Here is a 20789-nt window from a genome sequence, read left to right on the forward strand (position 1 = left end):
CTCTTTTGAGCCAAACATGGTTGTTCATACCCTTAATCCCAGCAAACTGGGAGGCAGAGGCTGGTGGAGCTCTGTGAGTCTGAGGTCAATTCAGTATACTTAATGAATACATAGTGAGACCTTGTCTCAAAAATAAAAACACATAACTAATAGTTCTTTGACCTATCAGACATGGACTGTTCGTCCCTAGACTGCCACCACGGTGTTATTCTCTATTCACCTCAGTGGCCCTGGGATCTAATGGTGGAGCCACAGCAATGCTTCTCCTAGTGACAAAGGAAAAGAGCCTGAGGAACCGTCAGGGCTGGATCGAGAAGGAGCTGTCTGCAGCGCAGAAGTGGCGGGCACTGCTCTATTTGAAGCAAAGGGAAAAACTTGCCAAGCTTTATTCAGGTTGTAAAGTCTGCAGACAGCACATCTACGTCTATAGCCAACCCCGTCTTCACAGTCCCCTGGGCAGACTCAGCCAGCCCTCCCTCCAGGCTCACTTCTTGTCTTCCTCTTTCTTGTCCTTCTTGCCATCCTTGGTGGCCTGGGAGGCTAGAGAGCCCATTGCATTCCGAATGGCTTCGTTGTTGGGATCCACGCCGGGAAGGTTCTCCAGGACACTCTGAAGGAACTCTGGGTCTTGCATCACATCGTAGTCGTCCTCCTCCTGAAAAAGGCACATGAGGCACATGAGCGGGGGCACACGGGCAGCAGAGCGCTCAGGGAAGGGGCTGCAGGGGCCGGGTGTGCCACCAAGGGAAGGAAAGGCTCTAGGTAAGCAAGACCCGTGTCCATAATGGCATGGGCACTAACGGACAACACAGAAGCAGGAGAACTCTGCTAACGGAGCGCAGAGGGTAAAACCACCACCACATGCAGCTTTCTTGCTGGGAAACGCCCAACACTCCTGTCCCCCAGACCCTCTCAGGAGGACTCCATAGACTTCAATCCAGATCAATCCCACTAGAAAATTCCAGGACAATAGAATGCTTCTCCAACTCACTGTTCCCCTGGCAACGTTTACACAGAAGAAAACACACATCTATGTGTTTCCTTCTGTTCCTCAGAGAACTCGTCTGTGAAATGCTAGGGAGAGAAGCCTCAGCCCTAAAAGGCTGGGGATCTAAATACAAGGGGATCTCAAACATGACTGGATCCAAGGGTCACTGCCGGCTCTCACCTTCACAGGCTCAGAGGTGTCCATGGCTGAGCTAGCATCGATGTCAGCTGACTCTGTTTGGCCGAACTCTGAGGAAAGGAGAACAGCAGTCTCTGCTCAGTGCCTTCTCCTCACCCCAACCTCAGCCCTGCCCAGGCCCTTGAACACAGGCCCTACTCACCTGCTCCCTGCAGCGACATCTGCATGGCGTAGGCTATCTGCTCCTCCTCAGTCATGCTGCTTAGGTCAGGAAGCCCAGCACGGCCAAACTCCTGCTGGCTGATGGTCATCTTCAGGAGGGCATCGTCCGAGTCTGGGAAAGAACAGAAGGGCAAGGAAGACCTAGTGAACATCCCACAGGGCTGGCTGTGCCACTACCCAAGCCTAGCTTAAAATGGCTACATCCTCAGGCCCGGGACTTCAGAATCCACCTCTTTCACCTTCAGTCCCAGACGTTGCAATTCCAGCCTCGGCAGCAGAGGCTGCAGCAGCCCGCCGTGCCTCTTCCTCCTGCCGCTGCCGCTGCTCTTCCATAGAAACACGAAGAGCCTGGAAAAGAGAAGACAAGATAGACTACTGGGGCACTGCTGTGGCTGGAGAAAACAGGAGGGCACCCTCTGGTTTATCGTAATCGCAGGAAGAGAACTGCTGAGAGATGAGAAGGGGAAATGGAAGCAGCAGGACAGGGCCTGGGGCGTCACCAGGAAAAGGAACAAGCCAGAGCCCTGCAGACAGAGCTAAGAGAAGGAAAGGATGGCATGGGAGTGCCCAGGATGACCCAGCCCACGAGCTGGGCATCTACAGAGAGAACAGACCAGGTCAGCATCTGCTTACTAGAGCCAACTCAGGATCAGCACTGGGGTCTACTCCAAACTCGAAGTCACTGGCACCGAGCCCCAGCATGGCACCGCCTTCACCAGCTAGAATAGGAGAACTGATGAGGGCATCAGCCAAGCTGGGCCCAGGGGGCACTGTCACCAGGTGTGATCCGGTTCCGTCCTTGCCATTCAGCGTGTTCACAAAGGCCGTGAGCTTCTCTGTGTTCACCTCCTGCGGGGCAGAGAGCACAAGACAGACCCCTCCTTCACTCACTGCTCCCAGCAGTCTCCAGAGTCCCAGGGCCTCTACTCCAGGAAAGGAGGGTCCTGTTCATAACCAATGGATCAGATCCCATGCTCTACAATCCAGACTTACCTCTTCCCCAAAATTGATGATGTCAACGTTCACTTTTTCTTTCTTGAGGCGTTTGGCTAGTTTTACCAGCTGAGAAGAAAGTAAGAAAACCAAGAAATTGATTCTATATATTAAGCACCGAACTTGCCTCACAAAACACACAGAAATTCAGCAGCCGACCAAAGGTCGACACAAGACTGAAATCAGACATCCACCTTTCCCCCAGATTCTAAGTAGGTGGGGGAATTCCCAAATGCAGGCTCTGCCTGAGGCCGCGGACTCACATCCTTCTCCTGGTCCTCCACTGGGCTCCCCACGAAGGCGATGATGCGCATCTTATGATTCTTGCCCTGCCGGTGCTTCAGGGCCAGCTTGGAAAGCAAAAGAAGTTCCCATCAACCACAGGAAGCATCAGCTCCTCCCTGTGTCCCCTGCCCCTCCTCTTCCTTCCATCACGGTCACGTTGACCAATCACGCAGATCAGGCCTCCCTCACATCCCTCACGGTCCTCCTGTCCCACCCTGTCTATACTGAGTAAGCGTGCTCTAGGTCAGTGCTTCTCAACCCGTGGCTCACCACAGGGGTTGAGGGTCGAGTGACCTTTTCACAGGGGTCACTAAGACCACTGGAAAACACAGGTATTTACAGTACAGTTCGAAACAGTAGCAAAATTACAGCTATGAAGCAGCAACACAAATAATTGTGTGGTTGGTGTCCTCACAACATGAAGACTTGTCGCAGTGTGAGGAGCTGAGAACCGCTGCTCTAGGCCATCTCTCGTCTTGCTCTATCCAGCTCTAGATTACAGTTCTCAAGAAAAATGAGCACTGATCCTCACAGCAGGGAGGCGGCAGGACTCACGTGGGCCACACGAATGCCGGTGCAGAAGGTAATCTTGCCCTTGGGCTGGACAGTATGGAGCTTGGAGAGGATGCGGCCAGTGTCGGGCGTGAGTGTGGTCAGCACTTCACAGTCACTAGGTGAGAGCAAAGCATTTTGGTGAGCTCAGACACACAGTGCCTCCCAACCACTCCCATTCCTCTTTTCTTTTGGGGGATTTCTCGAGACAGGGTTTCTCCGTGTAGTCCTGGCTGTCCTGGAACTTGCTCTGCAGACCAGGCTGGACTCAAACTCAGAGATCTGCCAGCCTCTGCATCCTGAGTACTGAGATTAAAGGTGTGCACCACCACCACCTGGCTATTCACGTTTTCTTTAGAGACCTTAAAAACAACTTTTATCATTTTTAAGATAGAGTCTCCTGAAGGACAAAATGGTACAAGCCTTTAATCTGCACTGGGGAGGCAGAAGCAGCAGATCTGAGTCTGATACCAGCCAAGGCTATATGAGACCCTGTCTCAAAAAAAAAAAAAAAAAGAACTGACAATATAGCTCATTGGTTAAGAGCACTTACTGCTCTTATAGAGGCTCCAGCTTCATTTCCCAGCACCCACACTCCAGTTCCAGAGAACCTGAACCCCTTTTCTGACCCCTGTGGGCACCATGCATGCCCATGGTGCATATATATAGATGCAGGACAAATATTCATATACATGAAATACAAAATAAATAAATTTTAAACAAGAAAAAAAGAAAATCCCAAAGGTTGGGGCTGGAGCTAAGCGGCAGAGCCCTTGCCTCGCACAAAGGAGACTGGGGTCACCTTTAGCATCAAAATGACAAGAAAAAGTTAAAAGCTGAGCATGGTGGTGCAGGCCTGGGAGACAAGAGGAGGTCCACCCAAGTCCAAGGCAGCCTGAGGCACACAGCAAGTCTGAAGACAGCCAGGGCAGAGGGAAAAACCTGTGTGTGTGGGGGGGTGGGGGGGTGTTAGTAAATCCTCCCTACCCAACAGGCTGTGCTGACCACAGGAGGAGGGGAAAACACGGGGAAGGGTAAAAACAGCCTGTACTACCAACATAAGGTCAGCCACCTACAGACCCAACATGGCAACACCACCCACCTTCAGAGCCCCACTCCTGGGTCCCACATACTTGGCCAGGGTGATGAGGCCCACGTTATTCTCAGGATTGCTTCGAGTCTTTGAGTGACACACGATGTTGACAGCATCCTGTTGGGCCTGCAGCCGGGTGGGAAGGAAGTCTCCATTCCGCATGTACTCGCTGTTGTCCACGCTGTCAAGACGGGGAGAGGGAGACACAACAATGGAGGATCCCCCAAAACATATTCTACAGATAGGGGACCCTTCAACACCTCCTGCCAGACACGCTGTGGCACAGCAGTGGCTTCAGGCTTAGAACGCAGGGTCACCTGGAACTTTCTATCTTAACAGAGCACACAAGCCAGGCGCGGCAGCACACAGCTGTAACCCAGGAACTCCGAAGATGGAGCTAGGAGGATCAAGAGTTCATGGCAAGCCTCAACTACATTATAAGTTTGAGGCCAATCTGGGCTATATGAGACCCGATAAAACAAAACAAAAAACCCAAGATCTAGATAATATGAAATATAGACTCTGGCTTCCCTGCCTTTTGGTTTGGGGGTGGAGGTATCAGTCACACAATCTACTATTGAGCCACACATCTCTGGTCCGGGACCAACTCTTGATGACCCTTGAGGTCTCAGGGAGTTCTTCCAGCCACTGACACCTGTGTTCAGGGAAGAGCGCAGTGCCCAGAACAAGGTACTTTCCTCGAAAGCAAAACTGGCTCAGTGATAACTTTTTCCACCTTAGAAAGCTTTACCTGATAATAACTAGAACCGCAAATGGTAGGGGATGATTTATTGGATATCAGGTGGTGCTGAGACACAGGCTCTTCTCATTCTGCCACTTAACTTTCTGACAACTGCATTTGTATGTATGGTTGTCTGTCTCTGTGTGTCCTCAGACCCTGTGAAGCCAGGAGCAGGTACTGGATGAGCCGGAACTGGAGTTAGACGGTTGGAAACAACATACTGCTGGGAATTGAAGTTGTATCCCATGTAAGAGCAGCCTGCGCTCTCTGAGCACTGAATATCACTCTACCCCTGGGTAATTTTTTCTCTGAGAAAGTTGCTTCTTTCTCGAAGGTCCGGTTACTTCACTCTTTCATTTCATTTATTACTTGGAGGGCAAGACAAGTATGTGGCAAATGCTTGCCACAGCATGCACATGCTAGTCACAGGACAACTACAGGGAACTGGGTCTCTCCTCCCAGGGTTCCACAGCTTCAACAGGTCAAATAAAGTAGCAAGTCCAAAAATAAGAACAATAGAGGCTTTCGGCATGGTTTGGATGGGACAGCTCAGTGCAAGGGCTGTGGGCAAGACCAACGAGCGGCTGAGGGAGGTGGGCAGATCACGAAAGGGAGAGGGGGAGAAAAGTGACAGTGACCAAAGCCACTGCACTGCGGAGTGGCTACCGGAGGAAAACACACCCCACCACCCATGCATGTACCCCTTAAAACACCACTGTTAATGTCAGTCCCAGTATTCCAGAGGCAGGACAACTACAGGGAACTCCAAGTGGGGCTACACAGCAAGATTTTTTTTGTTTTGTTTTGTTTTTCGAGACAGGGTTTCTCTGTGGTTTTGGAGCCTGTCCTGGAACTAGCTCTTGTAGACCAGGCTGGTCTCGAACTCACAGAGATCCGCCAGCCTCTGCCTCCCAAGTGCTGGGATTAAAGGCGTGCGCCACCACCGCCTGGCTACACAGCAAGATCTTGTCTCCCAAGCCAAACAAAACACCACACGACTGCCCAACTTTCCCTATCTCCAGCTTGATATGCATGGGGTAATATGCGTTCCCTCAGCAGCATGCAATCCTTCACCCCCAAAATCGTAACAAAATTGGGCTTCCGGTATTACCTGAACTTTCCCGATCATAATTTTAATGTGCAGTTCTGTGGTAAGGTGCTTGCCTAGCATCAACAAGACCCTGGCTTTGGTTCCCAATACTGCAAAATCAATTGACCCACCTCTCAAATACAGGCCAGGCAACAGAGCATACCTGCAGGCTCAGCTACTTAGGAAGTCAAGGAAAGGATTTCTTGAATCCAGGATTGGGAGTCAGCCTGGGCAACATGCTGAGATCCATCCCTGTCCCCTCCCCACCCCTCTCCCTCACCCTCGGTCTCCCTTAGAAAGAGGATGAGTTTTCCACGCTGAAGATGACTGTGAACTGATCCTCCCAACTCTACCTCCTAAGTGCTGGTTACAGGTATGTGGCAGCACATCTGACTTGAGATGACCTAACAACACAAACAGAGCTCCATTGAGTTCCACACTGCCCAAGCGTGATACCATGCATAAAAAACTAACAAGGAAAGAGTATAGCAGGTGCTGGTGGTGCACGCCTTTAATCCCAGCACTCAGGAGTCAGAGGCGGGCGGATCTCTGTGAATTCCAGGGCAGCCATGGCTGTTACAGAGAAACTGTTTCAAAAAACAAAAACAAAGAACAAGAAGTAGGGAAGGAAGGACGGATAGACAGAAAGAAGAAAGAAAGAAAGAAAGAAAGAAAGAGAAAGACAAGACAAACATCACAACACATGCATTTTAAAACAGCTCCCTACAGAAGACTGGTGCCTAGAAATGCAGGACCCTCAGGGAAAACAAGGGCTCTCACCGTTCTGTGCCTGGGCAACGGCACCGATGGCTGATGCCTGTGGTCGTTTAACACAGCACTCTAAACTTTCTTTTGGGGAGAGGGGGTAGAAACAGGATCTCATTATGTTCCAAGCTGGCCTCAAACTCATGATCTTTCTGTCTCAACCTCTTCTGTGCCACGATGACAGGTGTGTACAACACCTGGCCAGATCAGTATTTTCAAATCAATGCCAATCTGTACAACAGTCTGCCTCCATCAGCCCCCGAGTTATAGAACTGAATACGAGCTCTTTGGTCCTAACTTCTTCCTACAGTGATCCCTTCCACCTTCCATCAATCATCTGTTAGTCACCCTGCTCGACATCCCCAACACGGGGCTTTTTATTTAAGCAGCTCTCTTCACAGCTCAAGTTCCGAGGAGTCCCAAATGCCATGGCACTCCAGTAAGTACCACACAGAAGTCACTACAATTCTCCCAGTGTGCGAAAGGTTGGGGCCAGAAAACAGATGCTGGGTTCCAAACTTGTCTTCTTTCTCCCTTAACATGTTCTCTTCTAGAAGTGCACAAACTTAGAAGACAAAAATATGGGACTTGAGATAAAATTTTAATTTCAGACATTTAACAAGTGACTTTTAAGATCTCACACACACACCTACAGAGGTCAAAGGCACTGGATCTTCTGGGCTGACAAGGAGGGGCTGAGAACAGTACAATATGAGTGCTGGGAACTGAACCCCAGTCCTCTGCAAGAACAGCAAGGGCTCTTACCATCGAGGCATTCTCCAAACCAAACAACTTTTAAAAGCAACATCTGGGTTGTATTAAAATCACTTTTTATACTAAAAACTATGCACTATTTGCCTGAAATTCAAATTTAGCTGGGCATTCTGGTTGTGCTGTTTTGAGGCAGTCTTCCTAGGCATCCTGACTCACGGAATTCCCCTGCCTCACCTCCAAAGTGCTGGAAATACAAGCTTGAGCCATCAAGTCTGGCTCACCTTGTATTTTAGCTGGCAGCTAGCCTATCTCCAAAGAGAAACATGGGCCTGATGACTCAGGCTTATAATCCTACATACTTGGGAGGTGGAAACAGAGGATTGCAAGTTCAAGGCCAGCCTACGCATCTTCTCGAATAAAGCTTCAAAGTCAGCCTGGGCTACAGTGTCAAAACTCCATCTAAAAAATCATAATGATGACACATAATAAATGCAGTAAAGAAGGGGTGTGGCTGTAGCTCATTCCTGAGCATTCCCAAAGCTCAGGACTCAATTCCCAGTATCTACAAAAACAAAACCCTCTTGTAGCCCTGAAGAAATATATGTCCTCATCTTGACTTTTTAAAAATTTATTATTTTTCTTTTCCTCAGCTTCTAATCCAATTCACAATAGGTACTCATGCCAAGTATCAAACTGATCGCATTAATTCATCGGAGAAGAGCATTGTACGGTAGCTTTTGACGCCTGCGTATCACAACCACTAAAAGTTGTGTGACCCGAGCAAATCACCCAAAGGCCTTCCGACTCGTGATGAAATGAAGGACCATCTTCCCTGAATGCTGGTATAGGTTCAAGAGAGAAAAAGTACAGGGAAAGGCAATGAAGTCGGAGACGGGTGGATGGGGCGGTTGGCCTCTGCTCCTCATTCCTTTAGGGCGGCATGGAGGGCAGGGTCCGAGAACCAACCTAAAGGCTGCTGTGGGAAACCAGGGTTCCGAGGCCTGCGTTCCTGGGCCGGGATGACTCAGGGAGTCGCCGGCCTGTCTCCCGTGAGCCCCAAGGCCACATCGCCTTGCGACCCGGTCCCCACCCCAGGCCTTCGGGCCTCGGCGCCGTGCGCACCCGCGACCCGGACACGGCCCCCGGCCAGGTCCAAAGCTCCTCACCAAACCATAGTGCTCTCCAACACCATCTTGCCACCTTCCCTCTGCGGACCCGCTCCTGGACTGGCAAACAACAGTGCCTCCGATTGGCCTGGAGCTCCTCGCCAATCACAAAACTCGGCCTCCTCTCCGCCCCGCCGCCCCGCCTCCGCGCCCCGCGATGCGTTCTGGGACTTGTAGGCCCCGCAGACGCGGAAGCGGTGCCAGCTACCTCCGCGGCAGAATTAGCTTCTGCAGGGTCCCCCAGCTGCTTCCGGACGCTGTGGAGCAGCTGTGAGTTCTCTGCACAGCTGGGCCTGGTGACACTCGCCAGTCAGCACTCTGCAATCTGAGACAGGAGGGTTGTGATTTACCCCCTCCTCTGCTCTTTTTGTTTATTTGAGGTTTTGTTGTTGCCGTTTGAGAATTCTCTGTGGAACTGAGGCTGAACTCCTGGTCCCCCTCTACCTTCACCTCCCAAGTGCTACCCAGATCGGAACTGCAGTTTCGTTTCGGGGCCAACCTGGGCTCCATAGTTACATAGTGAGACTGTCTCAAACACACACACACAGACCCGCATGCACGCACGCACTACTGTGGATATGACAGTTCAAGCATGATTTTTTTAAAAAAGAGTCGGATCAATCTCTGTGAGTTGGAGACCAGTCTACAGAGCAAGTTCCATTCTAACTCTCCGTTTCCCATTGTACTTTGTTTATCCAACTGCTATAAACACTTACAACCTCAGGGTGGTGGTGGCGGCGCACGCCTTTAATCTCTGCGCTCCAGAAGCAGGTGGATCTCTGTGAGTTCAGGAGAGCCAGGGAGAAACTTTGTCTTGTAAAGCCAAGTCTAAGAATGAAAAAACAAGAGTACTGCAGGAATGCCTCAGTGAGCAGGTGCCTATGAACACAACCGAGCCCCAATTTCAACTCCTAACACCAAAAACAAACAAACAAACAAACCAAAAACTATCCCCACCAAAAAAAAAAAAAAATACAACTGGAAATTCTGGTAGTGGTGTCTGTTGCAAACACTTTATAGATTTTTAGTAAACTCTCCTTTAATAAAACTTATTTATTTGTTCTGCCCCCCACCCCAGACAGGATTCCTCTGTGTCACAACTCAGGCTATCACAGATCCACCTGCCTCCACCTCCCCAGGGCTAGGATTAAAGGCGTGTGCCACCACACCTGGCTTTGTTCTGCTTCTTTTATGATTGTAGTTTTTCTTTTTTTATAGGGTCTATTTTACTATTTTATATGTATGAGTGTTTTTGCCTTTATGTATGTATGTGTACCAGACGTGTGGTGTCTGAGTTGGGGCATACACATGTGAATTCAGGGGTCCTCAGAAGCCAGAAGTCAGTTTCCTTGAAGCTGGAGCTACAGGTGGGTATGAGGCTCCGTAGGAGTGCTGGGAACCAAACCCAGCAGCAAGTACCCTGAACCACGGACCCATTTCTCCAGCCCCCATTTATTTCTGAATTTTATTTATGTTGTGTGTGTGTGTTTGCCTGAATATGTGTGTTCTCCATCTGCATGTATCACAAGTACCGCAGTGTGGTGTGGAGGTCAAAAGACAACTGGTGGGAGCCAGATCTTCCCTTCCACCAGGGGGGCCCTGGGGATCAAACTCCGCTTGTCAATCTCGTTAGCAAGGGGCTTCACCCACTGAGCCATCTTGCTGGCCTTTTAGCAAGGTTGTGATGATTATATTGGTATTGTGTCTTGGTTTCCGTTCCTGTTGCTGAGGTAAAATACACTGACAGAGGACCTTAAAGCTGAAAGGGCTTCTGACTCACAACTCCAGGTTACAGTTCGTCAGTGCGGTAGAAAGTTGTATCAGCTAGTCATACCGTAGCCACAGTCAAGAGAAAGGAGCAATAAATGGACACAAACACCCTCGGTCTGCTCACACCGTTATATACATATAGCCCAGAATCCCTAGGCTCAAGGAATGGTACCACCCACAATGGTTGGTTGCTTCCCTCCACATCAACCAATGTAATTGAGATAATCACTCACAGGCATTCTCAGAGGTCCTTCTCCCAGATACTTCTAGGTTGTGTCAAGTTGACAATTAAAACATCACTGACCCAAACTCCCAGGAATAAGGGTCCCTAATGGCGAGATGCCGAGTGGGAGGAGTGGATGAGAAATAAGGGAGACACAACAGTAGCTGGGACCAAGGAGGCCTCACGCAAGCTCATGACTCAGGCCAAACAAGCTTATTAGGAAGCACAGCATCTGCCAGGTGCTGGCACACGCCTTTAATCCCAACGCTCGGCAGGCAGAGGCGGTAGATCCCTCTGAATTATGGGCCAGCCTGGTCTACACAGAGAAACCCTGTCTCGAAAAACTAACAAACAAAAAGCTAAAACTCTCAAGCCAGGCATAGTAGTGCACGTCTATAATCCCAGCACTTGGGCAGCAAAGGAAGGAGGCTCTCTGTGAGTGTGAAACCAGGCCAACCTGGTCTACATGACAAGCTCCAGCAGCCAGTACTATAATAAAAAAGCCTTGCCTCAGGCAGGGAGAATCCCAGGTAGGGAGGCAGAATCAGAGGGATTCAAGTTCAAGACAGGTTTACTCTACATAGTGAGTTCTAGGACAATCTGGGCTATGTAGAGACTTTGTTTCAAAAAACTGAAACAAAGAAGAAACTCCAGAAGGGAAAACACGGAATGTTTCAGCTCTAAGTGAGGCATCTGGAGTTTGTCATCTAATCAGCCGGACTCCAGAATCTTGGTAGCTCCACCATTCCAGCTTTGCCACCTGCAGCAACAGTTTCTCTCCTGGGTTCTTCCACTCCAGAGTGCAGCCCTCGCTGGCAGACATGGCCCAGTCCTGGCCATTTCCAGGACCCTGGGATCTCCACTGCAACCGAAGCTCCACCTCCGCAGCATCTTGTAATAGCCTCTCAGGGCCTCTCCAAAGTGACTCCGCCTCAGTTGCTCTCCACATCTCCACAAATCTCGCGTCTTTCATGCCTTCAGAACCAGTGCCAGGTGGGTATTATTCCCAAGTCCCGATGTCAGTTCCTGTGCTTGCCCCCTGAACTACAGCAGTGTGCTGACCTTAGGGAAATACTTCCCTATGCGTTTGCTTTCAAGAGGCAGAAATGCTTTTTTAAAGATGTGTGTGTGCGCACACGTGTGCAGGTGCCTCAGGGGTTAGAAGAGGACATTGGATCCCCTAGCATTGGAGTGACAGGTGGCTGTGGGTGCTGGCGACAGAACTCAGGTCCTCCAGAAGAGCAGCGAGCGCTCTTCCCCACTAAGCTCCCCCTCCCCCAACTCCAGACTTTCTTTAAACAAATTTGGGTCCTGAGGAGTCTGATGAATGAGCCTGTGTCTTCAGACATTTCCCGGGGTCCCAGGCTTCTCCCCAGTGTTGTCAATCTCCTTAGCAATCCCAGCTGTTTCCTCGGCACCAGCTTGAGCCTGTGGCTGTTCCTTTGTTTCTTTGATTGTTCAGCTTTTACCCCAGTATTTGACTCCAAGTTTTTATTATTAAGACTAATTAGGAGCATGCTTCATCTGGCGTCCAACTCTTGGGGCATGAATTCACCTTTGTGGCTTTGCAGTCACCTGAACAGTCCAGAGCTGCTTGGGACCAGAGTCAATGCCCCGCCGGATGGGTTGACAATTCCTTTTCCTTTCCCAAAGCCCTCCGAGTGAGTCTGGGATTTTTCTGTTGCAGCCTCTCTGCTGCAAACTCCACAGATGCTTGCGGGGAGTTAGGTCCTCACCTCCCTGCTATGCAGCTTCCACACATGTACTTCTTCCCCGTGATCTCCTGTGTGCACTTTTCAGACAGAGAGTTGTGGGCTTTCCTTGGACCCCCTCCTTGGCTGCTGCCAAACTAGGTAGTGTTGGACTCTAGCGTCCAAACACCGAGAAGGAGTTGCCCCCAGAGACCATCTCACACACCACAGCCGATGCAAAAGCATGAGGATTTTATTAATTCTGTCATGACAGGGTCCCCCAGCATTCGGGAAGCCAAGGGACCTTGAATAGCGGGTACAGTCTACTTTTAAAGGGGCCACAGAAGCAAGGGGGGTTGTTCTTTGACTATTCTGATTGGCTTATTTGAAAGGGCTATTACCAATAATTGACTGGAGAGCTGTTGCTAGATCAGATGAGGTAAGAGGTCATTTTGACCCCGTTTCCCAGGGGACCGAACTAAAACATACGTATATGGGTAATTGTTCAGGAACTGAGTACGTGCGAGTGTAGCTGTTAGGTCCTTGGTTCCCAGGGGAGGAGGGGAAGCACTATGGCACAGAGGCTGAGAGGATTCAAAAATGGCTTTAGGATTGTCTTAAAGTCTTACATTCCCTCCTCTTATTTGGTCAAATATCTCAATCTTGAGATATTAGTCAGATGAGGCAAGGGCAAGGGTATCAAAGCAAGGGCTTGAGGAGGCGTGGATTGCAGGTATGAGCGGGCAGCTGCTGTTCTGGCTGTGGGGTGCTGCAGCTTTTCTCATGTCCCTCCGGAATACCCCAGGCGTCAATTCTGGAACGAATGCGAGATTTCCAGGTGTCAGGGTGGCCAGGGGTCTCTATGCCTGGGCTCTGAGATCTGGAGAGCCTTCAACCGCGCCTGCAGATGGGGTTTGTGAACAAACGGGTCATGAGGGGCCTTAGGAAACTAAGAGGGGTTCCCCCATATTGGATCTCATAGGGGGTTAGTCCAAGCTGAGACGGGGTGTTTCGTACACAGAACAGGGCTAGGGGAAGGAGCTGTACCCAGTCTCTAGTGTCAGATTCCAAAGGCTAATTTGGTTTTGTTTATCCTTTTTACCTGTCCTGAACTCTGGGGTACTATTGCTTTTACCTTAGCCAAATTAGCAAATTAGTGGGGTGCTTTGCAACCCCCTCCTTTTTTTTTTTTTTTTTTTTTTAGATCCGCCAACTGGACTCTGGCAATAAAGACGGAGCTGCTCCCTACCAGCTGGAGTATTGAAGTCCCATTCAGGTCAAGTCAGAGGGAAGGTGTCCCATCCTCTATCTTGTTCGGTGATTGGGTTGGCCTGCTATCAGCTCCTGGGACATTCTTTTTTCCTCTGTGGTTAGGAGCACCTGTAAGAGCTGCTGGCAATCATCCCAAGTGGGCTGATGAATAACCAGAACAGATTCTATAAGCCCGGTCATGGCCTGAGGGTCCCGAGAAAAGGAAGGGTTATAAGTAAAGATTAGAGGCAGAAAAAGGCAGTATTGTAATTGGCCTGCTACTGAGCAAAGGGGGAATGCTTGGGAGATCACTCTCTCTAGTGGACATCCCTCCCCTGTCCCAGCATAGACACTGAGTACTGAAGTTTTCAGGGCTAGTGCCCCACCAGCGGGGCTCCTCAGGAACAAAGTGCTTCCTCTGGGGGAGGAGGAGGGAGAAGTCTGCCATGCTCGGCTGGATATCAGGAAGAACCGGAGGTGCCTGGATTCTGGGTTTCTTTTGCTCCTGTACAGGAAAGAGAGAAGACAAAGGGCTTGGGGAAGGGCAGCCATCACCTCCTCCAGCAGTGGGGCTGCTTTTGGAATCAGGGAAACTGATGATGGCCAGGGGGCCAGTGCCAGGTTCTGAATTCCTGCAGGTGGATTTTAACAAAGACAAACCGACATACAAAAACAAAAAATACAAAGAGACAGACATAAACTCAAAACCAGAAGCTGGTGCTCTCACCACCACTCTGGTGTAGAACTGAAAATACACAAGAACAAAAAGACAGACATAGACTCAAAATCAGAAGCCGCGTGGCAACAAACTGATATGAACCTGGAAGGGAGTGGGTGATAAGGGCCACACTCCCTAGAAACTAAGATGACCTGGTCGGTCCTAGTTTCACAAATTGCCAGTGAAGCATCCTCCACGGCTGGCCCAGGGAGTGTTCCCGGACATGTCTGTCCCACTGCCTGGTCCCCTTCAAATACTAGCCCTGCGCAGGTACAATATTTCTTCAAATTTACTCATTCACAATTACACAGAAACAGAAACACAATACACAAACAGACAAACATAAAAATGAGCTCGTTTCTTTATACCTCCAACTGGGTTTAGACTGTGTCTGGGAGCGACTCGATTCCCGGTCAGGGAACCAAATGTTGGACTCTAGCGTCCAAACACCGAGAAGGAGTTGCCCCCAGAGACCATCTCACACACCACAGCCAATGCAAAAGCATGAGGATTTTATTAATTCTGTCATGACAGGGTCCCCCAGCATTTGGGAAGCCAAGGGACCTTGAATAGTGGGTACAGTCTACTTTTAAAGGGGCCACAGAAGCAAGGGGGGTTGTTCTTTGACTATTCTGATTGGCTTATTTGAAAGGGCTATTACCAATAATTGACTGGAGAGCTGTTGCTAGATCAGATGAGGTAAGAGGTCATTTTGACCCCGTTTCCCAGGGGACCGAACCAAAACATACGTATATGGGTAATTGTTCAGGAACTGAGTACGTGCGAGTGTAGCTGTTAGGTCCTTGGTTCCCAGGGGAGGAGGGGAAGCACTATGGCACGGAGGCCGAGAGGATTAAGAAATGGCTTTAGGAGTGTCTTAAAGTCTTACAGTAGCTGCCTTGAAAACCCTCTTGGGCTTCTGCTCTTCTACGCAGCAGTAGCACCTCACATTTCATCATCTTCTTCATCACCATCAGCTGCAGATTTGGTGAGATTATTGGGAATTTTTTATTTGTTTTTTTGAGACAGGTTCTTTCTGTCACTTTGGAACCTGTCCTGGAATTAGCTCTTGTAGACCAGACAGATATCTGTGAGTTCTAGGCCAGCCTAGTCTACAAGAGCTAGTTCCAGGACAGCTAAAGCTGTTATAGAGAAACCCTGTCTCGAAAAACAAAAGCAAACAAACAAACAAAAAAATCAAAAGGAGGACTGAGTCATTTACTAAAGTTATACAGGGCCCAAAAGAAACCTTCACTATTTTTTTTTTTAACAAAGATTGACTTCTGCAGTAAATAGAATGATGCCAAATTCAGAAGCTAGACAAATAATAATTAAATATCTGACTTTTGAAAATGCCAATTCACAATGCAAAAGGGTAATTAGGTCTTTAAAGGCAAGATCAGCACCCACAGAGGAATGCTTTCTGAGATAGTAAATATTGAATCTCATGACTGTGGTGATACTTGGAAAGGAGGGGTGATTTCCAGAGGTTTGGGGAAAAATAAAAATATCAGGTGTTCTGGTGAACAAGGTCACCTAAATGGGGATTTTAGGCACACCATTCCTAGAAACAATATTCTTTTCTAAGAATAATCCAAACAGAACACCTCTCCTTTCTGAAGTATACAGAAGGTGTGGCAAAGGCCAACACTGGACCAATGAATGTGGATCAACAAGGACAGAAAAGGTAACCCTTTGCCATTGGAAAATGCTTTGGGGGCCCTTGCACAGGTCCCTGTGCTATACAGCAGCCTTGAATGCTTGGGACAAGATTCAAGAATCAGGAAAAATAATTGAATCATATACTAAGGTTATACAAGGCCCAAGAGAACTGTTTAGCAACTTTCTGCAAAGATTAACAAAAGCTGTACAATTAGGATAGCAGAGCCAGAAGTTAGGCAAGTACTCATTGAGTCTTTTGCTTTTGAAAATGCTAACTTAGAATGCAAAAAGATACTTGGGCTCTTGATGGTTAGATCAGTACTGATAGACAAATGGATCCTACACACAGCCAATGTTGAGTCCTTTGACTGTAACACTGAGGCTAGGGATAGGAGATCCAAAGGTATGAAGAAACATCAAAACACCAAATGCTTTAATTGTGGTAGAATAGGCCATCTGAGAAGGGATTGTAGACAAAGCATTGCCAGAAATAATGTTTATTCTGGGAATCACCCAAATAGAAGGCCCCAACCTTCTAGGTGATGCAGAAGATGCGGCAAAGCCTGACTGGACCAATGACTGTAGAACAAAAAGAGACAAACAAGGCAACCCATTATCACTGGGAAACTCCATGAGGGTCTCTTGCAGGCCCCCAAGTCAAACGTGTTCCAGTCATTCCCAGTCACTGTAAAGGACATGCCTCCCCAGGAAAATTAGAAAGTCCAGTGTCTGCTATAAAAAAACAATACTGCTCTGAATGATAGAATAACCATGTAGGATAAATCAAAAATTCCAAGAGAAAATGAAACAGTTTTTTTTGCTTATTATAATATAAAGCATATTACAGGTGTATCACACAATCCTACAGGTCAGGCAGTTATAGAAAGATCAAATCAAACTATAAAGGATATATTAAACAGAAAAGGATAAAAACGACCCCCAGAAATAGATTGCATAATGCTTTATTAGCCTTGAATTTTCTTAATGCTAATGAAAAAGGAACAATGGCAGCAGAGAGGCATTGGATAATGGAAAAAAAAACTTTTGCATTAAATCAGCCAGTGTATTTCAAGGATGTGTTGACCTCAGAATGGAAACTAGAAGATGTGCTATGTTGGGGAAGGAGTTTAACTCTTGTTTCCACGGGAGAAGAAAAGCTATGGTTACCATCAAAATTAATCAAGATTTGGTTTGAAAAAGAGAAACCTCTTGGGAAAGAGAAATGACAGCTCATCCACAGAGATGACAATCATACAGGTGGTAGTAAGGGAACCTTATAAGGGTTGGGGAAGGGCTCTGTTCTTATCTTTGCAGGAAAATAGAAAATACCGATCTTTTAAAAGTCAAGAGACTTTGGACATCTTGATGCTTAAAGAAGAAAAGATAGCTATCCAGAAAGAATCACCAAGCAAAAAGAAATCTGACTTATGGTACCAATATTCTCTGCAGAGTAAAATTTCACTATCTAAACATACACATCTCCCTACTTCTCAGTATAATGGTCCTCATGACTCACTTAAAAACTCCAGCTTTGGAGTTGGATGGCGACTCTCCTTCTCTAAATCCAAGCATGTTGTTAAAAGAAAAACTCAGAGTTTCTGTCTCATATCAGGAGCCACCTGGTGTGGGACAGAAGGAAAATAAAAACCTAGGGACTAAAGTTATCAAAACTCTGCTTTCAAAAATTCTACTTCTCCTCACACCTATTTTTTTTTTTGTTTTTTCGAGACAGGGTTTCTCTGTGGCTTTGGAGCCTGTCCTGGAACTTGCTCTGTAGACCAGGCTGATCTTGAACTCACAGAGATCCGCCTGCCTCTGCCTCCTGAGTGCTGGGATTAAAGGCATGCGCCACCATCGCCCAGCCTCATACCTATTTTTATCTCCTTGGACTTTTCATTGAATATATGTCTATTTAAATTCAAACTTTCTGTGATATGAATAATGTTTAAGTTTTCCGCAGTGAACAGTAAATATTCCTACAGTAATCTTGATGTCTCCAGGAAGAAGATGGGGCTCCACAACAAGGATCCCACCTGGTTCATATGATGCCATTCAGCTGATAGCACCGCTTAAAGATCGGCTTTAGACTACAACCTGCTAGAACAATTTCAAGCTGAGATGATCCAGCTGCACAGACTCCTCTATCAAGGACCTGAGACAAGCTCTGTACTTTCCCATGATGCATAGATTGAATGATACAGCTTCTTCTCCTAGGACTTAATAATTAACCCAAATTTTCCTTTCAGAATCCCCTAAAGATACCATCAACCCCCAGACAGCAGGAAGTAAATAAAGCATTATACAATCTTTTTCTGGGGATCTTTATTACTCCTTTCTGTTCATTAAGCCTATCCTTTAGAATTTGATTTGGTCTTTCTATAACTACTTGCCCTGTAGGATTGTGTGGTATACCTGTAATATACTTTATCTTGTAATATTTTTATTTTTTGCATAATGCTTTATTAACTTTGAATTTTTTAAATGCTAAATGAGAAAGAGACAACAGCTGTGGAGAGACATTGGATAGTAGAAAAACTACAGAATTAAATCAGCCAATATATTTTAAAGATGTACTGACCTCAGAATGGAAACCAGGATATGTTTTATGTTGGGGAAAGGGTTTTGCTTTTGTTTCCACAGAGGAAGAAAAGCTATAGATACCATCAAAATTGATAAATTATAGATTTGAACAAGAGAGACCTCTTGATTAGAAGAGGTGTTACCTCATCAAACAATGTAGCCATTCAATCTAAACTAACCTATAAAACTAACAAATATTTTTTCATTTGCTCAGACATAGTTGCCAAAAGGGAACCTCCTCAAAATAAGGTTGAGGTAAGATTTTGTTTTTGTCTTTCAGAAGAATGAAGACATCCAGCCAAGGAATCTGAAGACCACTGGACAAATGATACATATGAAGAAAAAGGACAAATCATCCAAAAAAAAATGTCCCAAGAAAAAGAGTAAATTGGTCTATTGATAAATCACATTTTCAGCAGAATAAAAGTCAGAGATCTACAGAATATGGCATTTAAGATGTTTTAATAACATAGGGTTTTTTTTTAAATGACAATGAGACATGTCTGTTCCTGGCAGTACCAATCTATTTTGGAGAAGATGATGGGCATCAAAGAAACTCCATATGCAGTTTACCTTCTTTGTGGCAAAAGTTAGACACTGAACAAGAAAGTAGCCTTGTCTCAAATACTGACAGTATACTGTCCAAATTGGACAAGCAGTACAAAAGGAAAGTGACTGCCCAACTTCACCATGACAAGTTCGGAAAGCCCTCCAGAATACTCTGTTTCACAGAAAAGTCTGCCAGATATTTTAGACCTGTAAACCAAAGATGGATGTCCCAACGAATCTTGGGTGACTCTCCAGGAAGCCAGTTCTTTCTGTTATTTTCACATTTTTTGGAACTTGCTTGCTTGCACTTCCTGTTTACTCAAGTAATATTATTTCCTTCTCGGGTCTCTGAGGGAGTTGAAGACTAGATAGTCATCAAAAGATAGTTTTGAGTTGGAAATGCAAGTTAGGATAGAAAGTGAATTAGGTACAACACTGTGGACTCACCAGGACAGTATAGTTTAGAGTATTTTCTCTGAATTTGTCAAGTGCTAATAGATTGGACATAGCTTGTTTGTTTTTGGTGTTTTGAGACAGGGTTTCTCTATAGCATTGGAGCCTGTCCTGGACCTTGCTCTGTAGACCAGGCTGGCCTTAAACTCACAGAGATCAACCTGCCTCTGCCTCCTGATTGCTGGGATTAAAGGCGTGCACCACCACTACCTGAACAAGACTGTACACTGTTAATTTTTTTTTTCTTGGTTTTTCGAGACAGGGTTTCTCTGTGGTTTTGGAGCCTGTCCTGGAACTAGCTCTTGTAGACCAGGCTGGTCTCGAACTCACAGAGATCCGCCTGCCTCTGCCTCCGGAGTGCTGGGATTAAAGGCGTGCGCCACCACCGCCCGGCTTGTTAAAGTAATTCTTGACTGCATATATTATATATAGTCATTGTATTTATTGTATATAGTTTTTCTATGCTAGCTATATTTTGTTTTTGACAAAAAGGGGTAAATGTTGTGATAATTGTTTATGTTCTGACAAAGCTTGCCACTAGTTAACCATAGAGGTCTTGATGTCTGTACAAACAGGAGACAGGAAATGATATGGGTGGGTGAAGAAAGGAGGTGATAAGGTGGGGGTCAGAGTCAGAGAGGTAAGAGGTGACTGTGGCTGTTCCTTTGCTTCTCTGATCTTTCAGCTTTTACTTTGATGTTTGGTTTTGAGTTTTTATTATTAAAACTAATTAGGCTCATGCTTCGTGAACCCACTGCTGTCCTGAAACCTCCCAAGCCAGACAAACCTGGTCCATCATCTCCCCGTTCAACTTCACTCGGGTTCTCCAAACACAGGCAGAATAAAGCCAGACTCCAGACCAAAACACCACAAGAATGGCCCTTACCCCAGCTCACAGCAGTCCTAAATCCCCTGTGCAACTTCATGAGCTGGGAATCCACGGTCTGTGTTCTTATCTTCCAAGCTTCCAAAGGAATGGTCCATGACACTCTTCCTAAAGCAGTTAACAGCTTTCCTAGCCCAGGGTTTCAAACTCTTCTACATTCCTCCCGCATAATAATCCCAAAGGCCTACAAGTCACGTGGCTGGTTTACCACAGAAATGGTTTTTTTTTTGCGGGGGGGGGGGAATGTAGAAGAATTTG

General features: G+C 47.1%; 1 protein-coding gene across 2 annotated transcripts; it reads right to left on the reverse strand.

Moving 5' to 3' along the window:
* Positions 1 to 355: 355 nt before the first annotated feature.
* Positions 356 to 8841, reverse strand: LOC121437836 (26S proteasome non-ATPase regulatory subunit 4). Of its 2 annotated transcripts, none has more exons than XM_041637902.1 (10): positions 8749 to 8841; positions 4312 to 4452; positions 3182 to 3296; positions 2605 to 2691; positions 2342 to 2410; positions 1982 to 2197; positions 1588 to 1696; positions 1329 to 1460; positions 1169 to 1236; positions 356 to 655 (listed from the first exon to the last, which is right to left on the reverse strand). In XM_041637902.1, the coding sequence occupies exons 1-10, from the start codon at positions 8772 to 8774 to the stop codon at positions 485 to 487; spliced, it is 1134 nt and encodes a 377-aa protein (XP_041493836.1). In that variant the 5' UTR covers positions 8775 to 8841; the 3' UTR covers positions 356 to 484. The 2 variants fall into 2 exon arrangements, with proteins under 2 accessions (XP_041493836.1, XP_041493835.1); XM_041637901.1 differs by having other exon boundaries at positions 1579 to 1696.
* Between the last annotated feature and the right edge of the window lie 11948 nt (positions 8842 to 20789).

The sequence above is a fragment of the Microtus oregoni genome, unplaced genomic scaffold (assembly GCF_018167655.1).
Source record: "Microtus oregoni isolate MIOR12 unplaced genomic scaffold, Mior012 000054F_ref0000373, whole genome shotgun sequence".
In the NCBI taxonomy this organism is placed as follows: domain Eukaryota; kingdom Metazoa; phylum Chordata; class Mammalia; order Rodentia; family Cricetidae; genus Microtus; species Microtus oregoni.